The following is a 12,552-nucleotide window of genomic DNA, read 5'->3' as shown; positions in this document are numbered from 1 at the left end:
CATTACTTGCTCCTAAGTAGTTTTGGGAAAAGGGAGGAGTATAAATGGAAATTAACTCAACATGTCAGTAACTGTCTGCTGCAGCAGCCCTCCCATTGCTGATTTGCTTGGCTTTAGTTGGCTGACAAAGACAGCTTCCCACAAGCTGTCTTACTGAGCAGTGACACTAGGGACTCTCCTCTTCAAACTATAACACTACATTTGTGTGTTGGGAAGGACTTTCAACTGTACCCATGCTCCTTGTCATCCTCAGCCCAGAGAGGCCACTGTACTGCCTGTACCTCATAAGAATGTTCTTAGATCCTATACTCTCATAAAAATCGTGGAGAAGGAGAGTCCATTTTAGGCACAGTTGACAGTGATGGTGTCAGGCATCTGATTTCTAAAATCTAGATTTAGTGCAGGTTCATAGGGCTGTTACTGCTGTCTGTGTGAAATATATCTTCAGGTTTTAGCCCTAAAACACATGAGCTATATATCCATGTCCAATCTGCAATATTTCCTTCATAAGCAGCAGGGTTACTTGTATTTTGGCCCCAGTCCAGCTGCTGCAGTCAGCTCAAGGACAGATAAATGAAGTAGGCAAAGCTATTTGTACAAAAATATGTAATGCATCATGATAATAAAGCACAATGTACAACAAAAAAGTGTGTAGGTCAGATCAAACCTGCTTGTCATCAAATAAGTAGGAGATGCATCATTACCCAGTGCACATAGCTACACATTTGAGATACAACCACATTTGCCAAGTCCTTACACTGATAAAAGAGTCACTTACTCATTGACAGATAGAACCCACAGATACAGACCACTTCTGGGACTTTACATTGATTCAGGAGACATAGGGGTTTGTTAGCACAGAGGGCAAGCTTTCTCCTCATCCCAGGTCTTGGTGTCAATCGCTGATTAATACAAAGAATGTCACAAAGAATGCTTAAGCCCATAACAGCAAATCCCACATGGCCTGGAGGCAGCTATAGTGAAGGTGCTGTAAGGAGCACAGTTCTATACAGAAGTGGATTCAGAAGGTGATGAAGACAAGTCACAACCAGATTGAGTTCTTAAATGAGATGTCCCACCATGGGCCATGTTCTCTCCTGCCCTACAAACCACCCATCAGGAAAGAGGGGAGTGTGCCAAGTGCAACATGCCCCATGTTCCAGCTAGCCATGCTTGCCTTGGGGCTCTGCGTCTGCACGGGAACTTTGGATCAAGCTCCAGTAACTGCATAGCTCACATTTTCAGGGCAGCTGCATGCTGTGTTAGAAAATATTCTTGTCTATCTACTTAAAATGTCTGGCCTTATAATTTCATTACAGATCCCTTCGGCCTTCTGCTAACAAAGGACTTATGCAGGATCAATGGGGGGGAAATAAAGGGAATTAGAAGTAAACCTTGTTAGCCAGACACTCAAGCTGCAACCTCCCTGGCAATCTAGCCATCCAGAGCATCTCTATTCCCAACACTTAGCCCCAGAGAAGATCCAAACATTATTTCTTGATAGCAGTGGGGCTTACCAGAGCCCTCCAACCAAGATTTGAGGGCAGCTTACCTTCCAAATGATTTCCCGATGGCAGATGGCCGAGCCTCATAGTAGTACTGCTTGTATTCATCCATCCACACCTCTGCCGTGCGCTTGGTGTTCCTGCATGGGGATGAGGAGATGCTCTGCTGAGTTCTGCTGGAGATCCTGTCCTCCCTGCGAGCAAGCACTGGGTGGGCAGAACCAAGCCCTGTCTGTCAGGAGGGAGAGTGGGACAGTCCCACAGGAAAACCAGCAGGCAGCACGGATGGATATAGGCTGAATGTGTTAAGTCCACAAAGCCTTGCAAGGAAGGCTGCTTCATTTCAGAAGTTAAAAATTTAAGTCATAGTTTGCCATGTTTTTTTTCACACATACTTCCTCTGCAGAGACACCTGGAGCGAGGGTCACCATCGCCCTGCTTTACAGTATCCTTTTCCTCAGATTAGCATAATGCTGTGGAATAACTCAGCTTGGAAAGCACCTTTAGGTATCACTTGGTCCAGCCTCCTGCCCAAAGCAGACTAAATTCAGGTTGTTCAGGGTCTTGTCAGGTCAGCTTTTGAAATCTCCAAGATTGCAGATTTCACCACCTTTCTAGGGCCCTACACCAGTGCTCAGCTGCTCTCATTCTGAAGCACTTTGTCTCATCTTTTTTCTTTTCCCACCTATCCTGCAGTGGAAGTTGTCCTTAGGGCTTGCCTCAGAGCACATGTGGATCAGTAAGATCTCTGGGCCCAAAAGCACCTCAGAGACAACAGAGATGACAGCTGATACACAGGGACATGTCATAGGGCAATATCTACAAATGGCCAGGTTCTCTCTCTGAGCTACTGCTCCCCCACCTCCATTGCAGGCTGAGGAAGAGCCAGATGCACTAATACAAACAACAGAGAAGGGAACAGGCTTTGTTCACAGGGAACAGCAAGTCATGATTCCCTTGAGATGCTCAGCCATGAGCTGTTCTCCTCTGTCATCAGGCAGAAAGACAACACAGAACTCAGGCTTATTTAGACATGACCAACATTAGGATGACCTGACTGCTACCAGGAACTACCCAACACCTACTTGATGTAAGTCAGTGCATTTCCCTCTGGGAAGTCATAGGGATGACGCTTCCTGAACACGTGTCCCACTCGACTGCAGGGAACAATCTCCAAGCTGCCACCGCACATCCACACTCGGAAGGATAGCTCTGGAAGAGATCCCAAGAGTCACACAGCTGGAGATGGGCAGCATTTCCAAGAAGAGCAATTCAGTAGCGTGCCTGAAAACCTTGCCCCTCTGATCTAGATGTATTGCCTCCAACAGCAAAAACAAGAAAAGCAATGGCATGGTGAGAATGGGAAAAATAATCCTTCCACTGTTCAAATGGAGGCAACCCTTGTGGCTCAGACACTTCCTAGCCTTCTCCAGTCCCACTCTTCAATTTGGTCCCCTGGGCATTTCAGTGAGACCCTTTGACCAGGTCCTTGTGGTTGCTGTCAGGCCTTCAAGATGGCATTTGACAACACACTGAGATCACCCCCACACCCACCTTGTTTTGGACTTCTGTAACTCTCCAGCCCTGCATGTGGATGGAAGAAAAAAAGGAAGAACTTCCTGTGTAAAGCAAATCATGCGAGAAGGAAAAATAGTTTAGAAGTCAAGGAGAAAGATGAGAATGAGATCAGGGCACAGGCAGTGAGACAATGCCTAGAGCAGAGTCCTTTCCCTCATACCTCCATGTTATCCACCCTACAGTAGCTTTTTCTTGTCCTGCTTGTTTCTTATTTAAAAAACAAAACCATACAAAAAAAAAAACACAAAACCCAAACAACACAAAACCAAAACAAAACAAAAAATCAATCAATCAAACAAAAACACCATCAAAAAAACCTCAACCCAAAATAAAGGGGATGACTGGGTTATAGTTTGTCACCAGTCGACTCTCCTGGGGGAGCTAAGAGCAGAAATCACTCTAATAATAGTGTGACTATAAAAATAAATACAGAGAGAACCCTGCTACTTGAAGAAATCCAGCTGGTCCTGAAGCTAAATGTAAGGTTTTGTTAAAGGATTAGAAGAACTTTGATGTACAGGCGCTTATTTGCATCACAGAAGACATGTGACCTCACTCAAGCTTACACTCTGTCCTTGCAAGTTTAATCACTGCCACACCGGAGGGGCTTTCCACTTTGTGTTTCATGTGGTGGTGAGAAGAGAAGAAAGAAGAAGGAAAATGAAAATTAGCTGTGTAGTTTGCTAGTCCTTACCAAAATGGTTTCAGATTGTGTAAACTGATTACTTCAAAAACTTCACTCCTTTGGGATCTCCCTCCAGTAATGCCTGAATTATGGGGCTCTGATGTTTTGAAATTAAAAAGAAATTATGCATCCAGCTCTAATGACTATTTCAAAGCTTGTTCACACACTCACATCTTCCCAACTTTCTGCTTTCCCCATAGCCTTCCTCTCTAGCTCTTGGGAAAGGTTGTTTAAACAGTGCAATTTTTCTTTTTTTTTTGGGGGGGGGGGGAAGATGGTGTATTTAAAATAGCTTCTAAGTAAAAAACCCATTTTATTACACTATTTTGTGTCATTTCTTACTAGCTCTTACTAGTCAGTCTCTTTCTGACTCTTTCCTAGAGCTTATTATTTTCAGCCTCTTCTCAACAGAGAGTTCAAGCTTCTGAGAGAGGAAGGGCTTTAAAAACAACAAAAAAAGGCCAAGATATGAGTTTCTGTCTGGTAGTGTGTCCAGCTGGCATCTGCTCTCCTGGAATGAGGTTCTGACTCACTCCAGCCTAAAACAAAAACAAAACTCTCAGTCTAGCATGGGTAACTTAAAGTGAGTCCATTTCTCAAGGGAGGATTCCTCATGCCATGTTGGCATCTTAGGCACACAGAGAGATCACATGTCCAGGTTTGCAAATGATGAAAATCTTTAAAGAAGGGGCAAAAGAATGCACAGTTTGGGCACAGAAGAGAAAACGGAGATCAAACATAGCTTATTAAGGACTTTCATCTATCTGCTGATGGAAAGCATAGGAGAGCTTCTTGCTATGTGTTTTCCAGGACATGACCTAGTGCATATGTGCTTTAAATGACTTAATCACTGTGGCTTTTCCCCATCACAGTGGAAAAAAAAGGGGTTTATCAGCTCACACCCAGCTGGAAGGACATTTAAGCATCTGGTAATAGCGGCTGGATCATTTCTGTGTATCTGCAGTATGTGCAGAGCTTGTTGGGCTCTGTGCCCTAGCCAGACACTCTCCTATCATGATGATGATCGTGATGATTATCCTGTTTCCTCATGGAAAAAAGTGTCAAAGAAGAAGGTGATTAAAAAGTAGCCTTTGTGGGCAGGGAGTGGCCCATCTCACCCACCCAAATTAGTCAGAACCACCCTCCTGCCTCATTCACAAACCTTATCCAAACACTTTCTTTCCCCTCAAAATCATAATTTGTAGCAAAATTACTGTTTCAGAACATGATCGACATTTTTCCTTCATAACAAAACCTAGTTTTCAGTTTAATATGGAAAACTGCCTTTTTTTTTTTCCCAACGGGTCAATTAATCATTCTGAATACTACAAAGATTAGTACTTTTTGTTGTTAAATACAGGTTGGTTTCTACCCCTCTTACATGCAATAGCAACAGGCCTGATGTAAAAACCACTGGTTGATTCGTTGCCCCATATCATGCTGAAGAGCTGAACAAAAGTTAGCTTTAAAAAGGAAAAGTAGCCTGTTTTGCTTTTAAAATACCTTCCCACATCCCTCATCACAGTGGTGGTGAGGCAATGCACCTCATGGACAGGCCACATGAAACAACACTGTGCACTTAGCTTTGCCCTCCTTAAGTGAAGAGTGGAGGTACAGGATAGGAGTGATAGGGGACAACAAATTTACAAGTAAACCTCCCAAGGCAAAACTGGGAAGCCAGTCCCACACAGCCTGGCCCTGCCACTGCCAGGCTTTGAGAGAGCAATTTGAAGGAGAACGAAGCAATTCTGTGGAGGTTTTAATCAGCTTTACCTGCAAGAAGGGCTGTGGGTGCGCAGGTAATTTACTGCCACTTATGGCAGAGAGCTCTGCTTAGCATCAAGATACTGACATGCACACCAGACAAGAAGGCTGGGCTCCCAGGTGGGCAGAAGCAGACAGCCAGAAGCATAAAGAAATATTCTTCTCCATTCTTTACAGCTTTTACACAGCTGCAGCTCAGAGGCTGGCAGGATGGTCAATGTATGGCTCTGCAGCTGGAGTAGGACTACTGACAGCATAAAGCTGAATTTGGCTGTGCAGAGGAGTTTGAGGGTCACAGGAGAGAGGATCTTCATTGCTGGTAAAGGATGCCTTTGACTTCTGCCTACAGTGCTTAACTGATGCTACCAGCACTGCTGAGATCCCAATGCCAGCCCCATTTCATATCTCTGTTAAAAATCAGGATTATCATAACCTGAAGTAAGACCTCAGAAAGCAGAGAACACAGCCACTCATTATTAGATATTTTGTTTTTAAAAAGAAGTGCCTTGATATTCTGTTATCAGCCAAAAGGATTCCTGTTTTCAGAGAGGATTTCAGAAAAAGGCAGCTCTCTCAGCTCTATTCAGAGACACTAAAGTTTCCTCTACTTGACTATTTCTTTCTTTCTAATTGGTCCCTCAGGTGCTAGGAAACAGCACATAATTCTTCCTTAAAGGGTTTTATTTACAAATCTGTGACATTTATGGAAGTTGTAAAAACAGATTTTTTGGGGGGCAGTGTTAGCTACAGAAAAGTCTATTTAAGTTGACTGCAAAACAGTCAACAGGCTTTTATCTCTCAGCTCCGCTTGCATCATTTCTAAATGAACGCGCAGAATACTTGAAGTATCCATGAACTTTGATACTCTTCTTCCTTTTGTCACTAACACCTAGTGACGTTACAGCATCCCTTCACACCAGGCAAAGAAAGATAAATGGAATACCTGTGCTTGGAATTAAGTGCAAGGAGACGGGCTAAAGCACCATGCCCTCTAAGAACAGCACTTCAGTGTACAGACTACCTTGGGCCTCTGAATTCCTCAGATGTTTGTGATGCCCTAACCTGCTTCTAAATATTTGCATTTGGAATCTATTTGTAACTGAATCCCACTTATAGAAAGTCTTGTTTTACAAGGAAAAATATCCTTCTGACCTATCAAGCTGGGAGAGCAACCCAGACTTACCTGGGAAAGAGGAACAGGAGTAAGAAGAGAACATATGAGTCACCATCTACTTCAGAGCTGAGACAACACAGACTGTCAAGGGCAGGACTGGAGGAATACTCTCCAAAAACAAGCAACAATTTAAATAACAGGAGGTTTCTGTTTCTTATCCATACTGTGGAAACACCAGTGCATATGCCTGTAGGAGAGTGATAGCCCTCATCACAAAAAGCTATGTCCAGTTCACTTTGGTTGAAGCTGACAGCGATACAATTCTGACCAACATAGGGGTTACTTGACCATGTCCCTAGCCTTACACTGACATACAGATCAGATCGCTCAAAAGGAAGGTTCTGGTAGGTGATGAAGACTGGGAAGTGGTTCTGCATTAGTGTGTGATTCCCCTGAAACATCCTAAACTTACCAAAATTTTCTCCTCCCCAAATGTCCATTTGAGTATCATATTTTCCCAGGTGGTTAAACCAGGACTTGTCAATCACAAAGATTCCTCCTGCTATGACAGGGGTTCTGGAAAAGAAAACAAATGCCCATACGAAATAATCACACATATATGTTGATGCGGCAAACTCCTCATTTAACCTGTCTACTTCTCAAGAACTGATAACCTGGAGGAGGGGGTGTATCTGTGTCCTCCTGCACGCTCCCCGCCACAGGCTCCGCAGCCATATGTGGCATCACCATCTTCATTTGAGAGAGAGGGCAATTTGTCCAAGCCTGACAAATCGTATCTCATTTAAAAAAGGAAAATAGTAGAGCTGGGACCTGAACATGCAGCAGGCTTCTGAGACCCCCCTCACTTTCCTGCCTTTGTTGCATGGTCCTGCAAGCACTACATGAGTGATGCTGCGCCCTTTGCCTTAATACAAATATGCACAGTGTGAGGAAATGCAAGAATCAGTTGCCAGGTCTGCTTTATACTTGCTGGGTGAGTGTTTAGCTGCTTCATTCCTTAATTCTTCACGTGGAAAATGGAGGTAATTAAAAGCCCCCAAAGGGATTTCTGAGGCATTCAGACTGCTGAGTGAATGAGACCACAAAAACCAACATATAGAAGTGGTGTCTTGAAGAGGTGGCACACCTGCAACCCTGGGATAGTATATAATTGCTATTCTTACAATATTCAGAGAGTAATACTCTCAGAATTAGGATATACACCTCAATACATTCAGAAAATAACATGAAAAGTTTGTCAACATCAAGAGAACATTGTGGCATTCTGTCCTCAGCAAGGACTCCTGTGCACTCCTTGCCATGCAGGTGAAGATTTAGTAAAGGCATTTGGAGGACTGCACACTGTCCAGCGTCAGCTACCTTATAGACTGAGTTGGGTCTGTCCTGGACATCTTCTGCTCTATAGGAATCTGCTCCCACTTAAAGTGAAGGCTCCAGTCAAACCCTGAGAAGCAAAAAACACATGAAATAGATTTTGGTTATTGTTTTTCTACTAGCTTCAGCAATAGTCCCCACCTTTACATCACAGGCCATCCCTACTTTGCTTTCCTGACCTCCCTCACAGTCTACCCAAAATGGCAAGAGTCTACCCTAACACAGAATTCACCAGCTTCTGTCTTGGCATCCCTTAGCATTATAAATCTCTGCTCAGTTCCACTCCACATCTTCACGAGGGTGTTGTCAGTGTAAGATGCAATCACATTTTGGCCAATCTGTCTTAACACCTCCCTGTCTGCCAAAGTCATGAGGCTTTAATCAAAGCCTCCTTCAATGTGGGACATTATGTATTCTGCAAAGAAAGGCCTGCAGATCATTGTATGCATCACATCTATCAAGATTATAGTTTATTTATAGTTGGCCTGTGGTGGATAGTTGAGCACAGCACAGTCACTAACACTATATTGGTGCTAAGGGTAGCCACAGAATGAGTAGCCTTTAGCAGGCAAGCAGCATAGCAGCTATCCTCAGCCATAGGAGAGGAAGAAAAGTACCGGTCAGTGTGGGTGACCACAAGAACAACTGCAAGGCTGTTGCAGTTGCAGGTAAAAGAGGACAGAGAATCCATAAGGAAAGATCATCACTCTCTTTTGTTGGAAAGATGAAGAGAATGTCAGTTTTCAGGCACTATCCCTCAGGCCTAACTTACAGAAGCCACTCATTATACCCACCTCCCCTTAGGTCTGCTGAAGCTGCCAGGTAGGCAAAATTATCCAGGCTGATAACATCAATGATCGGACTCACCACCCGGGTATAATCCTGAGGGGGAGAAAAAAAGGGAAAAAACTGAGTCTGGTTTTCCTTGAATGTCTGGTAAAGCTTCAAGAGATCAGAAAACACAAAGCTGCACATGTAAATCTTTGTCTGGCTTCTCCAGTACAGTTCTGGTAGCTGAGCAAGGGATCCATGACCATGACATCCAAACGTGGCAGTACTAGCCAGCTGCATGCCACAGATGTGGGGAATGGAGCCTAGGACACCAATAGCCAGGACTGCTGCTAAGAAACAGCTATTTATTTCCTGCCCAAGTCACAGGGCATGAATAATTGTCCCAGATGTTTTGTGTTTGCTTTTGATATCTACTGATAGCATACCTTCTGGTCAGCCATCCTTGAATTATCATCAATAATGAAAAATATTATAGTGATGATAAATAAATGTTAACAAATTATTATAATGATAACAAAATTATAAGCAGCCTCGAAATTATTAACCCCCTAATAAAGCATCTTCTGAACAAGTACTAAGAATCAAGACCCCATACATAAGAATCATGGTGCACATCAAAAAAGTCATTATAATATTAAGATACTGGGAATACTTTATTGCCATTAAGGGTATAGAAATTTACAATTTTCTCTTGCAGTCCTTTTAGTAAGTAGGAGTTGAGATTATAACAATTTTTCAACATCATGAGACAGGGCAATAAAGACAGTCTTGTGATAACTCATATATGTGATGAAACAGAGAGCTGGCAATGCCAGAAACAGCATCTTGTTATCGGGCAGCTGCCAGCTCTGTGCATTTCCTATTAAACCTTCACTTTCTGCTTTGCTTTGGTTCCTTCTGCTGTAGCACATTTGGCCAGGATGCCACATCCTAGGTCACAGCTTATTCCCCTCTATGTTGGGGTGGCTGTACAGCTGGAGTATGTCTGCCCAGCCTGAGCCCCCCAGCACCCACCTGGTGCTCCAGCCATTGATCCAGCCAGCTGACACAAGGACTGGGTAGCATAAGACTGAAAGCTGAATTAAGATGCACAGCAGAAATATAGGAAGTGGGTCAAAAATAGCCTGACTTGAAATCTACTCACTAAATAATACTGGAGTTAGCACCCAAGCTTTTGCATCTCAGATCCTTCCCTGAAGAAACTAGAGGTCCTTTCTGCTTAGGGATCCCTATGCTGCTGTTTCTGCAGCTTGACTTAAAGAGCAGTAGTAAAATAAACATTTATGGGCTTCTGACATGGAGGATTTGTTGAGCAGGATTAAAAAGCAAAAGCTTTTAAGTCTTCAGTCCTGAAGTTTCACCTTCTTCCACTCCTTCATATTACACCAACCAGACATGAATACAAGGCATTAAAGCCTCCACCCCTTATCCTGGGGCACATTAATCCATGGCATCTTCCTTTCAGAGGAGGGGATAAATCTCAGCCATTTGCAAGCATGGCTGTGACTACTCCCATCACCTCTCCTCAGTCTGCTCTTACAGCAGAACTGTATGCCTGCCCCTCCAGCCCTCAGTGCAGTCAGGGTGACAGCTGCCAATATTCCTGTCTCCTTTTCAGTCTTAGAGCCTCCCATCAATCCTTTGCCAAGTGAACCAGCAAAGGGACATCCCTGAGCTCACAGGCAGCTCCTCTGTGCTAGGAATCTGCCTACGTGCAGGTGGGATGTGTTGGCAGCTCAGTGGAAGCATTAATGGAAGAAAGATTTTGGCAGTGACAAGGCAGAGGGGAAGGCCCAGCAGCGAGAGGGAAGATAGCAACCATGGAAAAGTTTCACAGTGTGTGCTGCCTAAGTGGCTATCCTATGTATAGGTTAACAGGACTGGGAAGCACAGTACCTCATGTCGTCCGCTGGTGCACTGCAGTGGTTCAAGCATTCACCATTGCATCCCATCACTCAGCACCTCCTGCCCTGCCACACTGGCAGACGAATAAAGAAGCCCACCCGGGATCTCTTGCCCATCTAGCTCAGGCTGTACCTTACTCTGTAACAGCCTGCCTGAGGAGTGTCTGGGCAAGCTTTCTCTTCACCAATACTGCTGGTGGCATGTGAGGGCAGAGGATCCACCAGCACAAGGCAGGCCAGCTCCATCCATCCCAGGGAGGGACATGGTGCTCACCTCTTTTACTCTTTGAAGCATCGGCTGCAGCCACTCACTGTTGACTTCACAGTGACTGTCCAAGAAGGTGAGGATGTCAGCAGTAGCCACTTCAGCTCCTCGCACACGAGAACGAATCAGCCCTACAGTAAGGAAAGGACACAGAGGAGCAGGAAGGTTAGAAAGCAAAACAGCTGAGTGTCCTTCAGAGAAAATATTGTGTGCAGCCATCACAGGGGAAGAGCAGCACAACAACAATGACTGCCTGTCACTTCTGTCCAGGCCACTGAGCTTCTATCTGGTTCCTTCTGTGATGATAACCCCCTTCCAGTCCTCCCCATTGGTACCTTGTTGCTGCCTTCTCAGTGTCTCTCCCATTAGAGCACCCTACTGTTTCTCTCACCACTTCCATAGGACCAAGCTCTACTCTGATGCCTTTCTTACTGTTTATCTGCTTTATTCCCGTTTGTCCTTTATTCTGCCCTGTGGTCAGAGATGTCAACTTGGCTCTCCGATGCCTCCTTACTTTCTTACAGGCCATTCCACTACCTAAGCTGTTCTTTGTGAACTAAACAGTGATTCCTGTCTCCCCTTCCAGATCCTTGCTCCAGGCCTGCTGTGCACCAGCGATTTTAGACACAAATCAGCATATGTGAGTCAAACTAAAGAGCAGCTCAGAAAGTCACAGTTATCATTTATGCACATAGGAGATAAAGGAGAAATAACTTCCCATAACCGTAACTCTTTATGATATATATGTGATTGTTTTTCCTTTTTCCACATCTCCTAGGTGGCTTGTTAAACTCTGAGTTTGAAAGGACAGGATTTATATCTGCATCTAAATTTATAAAGATCCGAAAACGTAATTGTTGTTCTAGCCACGGCCTCTGGACACCACTTCTTATTACTTGAAGTATGAAATCACAGCCCTGAAGCCTGAGAGTTGATCAGCCACGTTCTCCCTCCACAGAGCCTCCAAACTAGGATAACAAATCCTTACACTGAAAAAACAAGCTGTAACCATAAGAAACAACATGTAAGCAGCGGGCAAGCAAACGGGGCCACGTAGGAAAACCTGCACAATCTGTGTACTTACAAAGCTTTCCACACTCACCTTCCCGCCGGGTGTTTCGTAGACACTTGACCTTTGGGATCTTGGTAAGGAGCTGGCAGTCCTCAGCTTAGGAAAGGCAAAAAAACCCACATTTGGCACACACGCATGAATTATTTGGCTTCAACAGAGAGCTCAAATTAACTGTTCTCCTGCTTCTCCACAGGAGGGGAAATTCTGCTTTCACTTAACATCACATTAATCAGCCTAATGGCCTTAATCCTGTTGTCTAAAGAGCACACAGAAGAGCACTACTTGCTTGATGCCCTCTTGTACAGCTGAGCCTGTGCTTCCCAATACTCTGAGCAGCCAGGCCTTTGCCCTCCCGCACTCAGCATTTCACAAGAGCAATGGGACATGTGCTGGCAATGTGGCACCAAGCACTGATAAAGCAGAGGGACTGCAGGGGCCTGGGCTGCAAATCACCGAAGTGCTAAGTAAAAGAATGTCC

General features: G+C 44.4%; 1 protein-coding gene across 3 annotated transcripts in view; it reads right to left on the bottom strand.

Moving 5' to 3' along the window:
- GALNT16 (polypeptide N-acetylgalactosaminyltransferase 16) overlaps positions 1-12,552 on the bottom strand; it is a 75,198-nt gene that overhangs the window by 13,962 nt on the left and 48,684 nt on the right. For all 3 annotated transcript variants that reach the window (XM_061380293.1, XM_061380292.1, XM_061380294.1), the window contains exons 5-11: positions 12,105-12,170; positions 11,012-11,133; positions 8,836-8,923; positions 8,027-8,111; positions 7,119-7,222; positions 2,591-2,717; positions 1,553-1,645 (exon numbers count right to left, since the gene is read on the bottom strand). In XM_061380293.1, the coding sequence (XP_061236277.1) occupies positions 1,553-1,645; positions 2,591-2,717; positions 7,119-7,222; positions 8,027-8,111; positions 8,836-8,923; positions 11,012-11,133; positions 12,105-12,170 (685 nt within the window). The remainder of the gene's footprint in view (positions 1-1,552; positions 1,646-2,590; positions 2,718-7,118; positions 7,223-8,026; positions 8,112-8,835; positions 8,924-11,011; positions 11,134-12,104; positions 12,171-12,552) is intronic.

The sequence above is a fragment of the Neopsephotus bourkii genome, unplaced genomic scaffold, assembly GCF_033783945.1.
Source record: "Neopsephotus bourkii isolate Nb327-2 ecotype Australia unplaced genomic scaffold, CSIRO-AGI_Nbou_v1 NB_1792, whole genome shotgun sequence".
Classification (NCBI taxonomy): Eukaryota; Metazoa; Chordata; class Aves; order Psittaciformes; family Psittacidae; genus Neopsephotus; species Neopsephotus bourkii.
The sequence above is the reverse complement of the archived record's forward strand: the minus strand, read 5'-3'. Positions and strand labels throughout refer to the sequence as shown.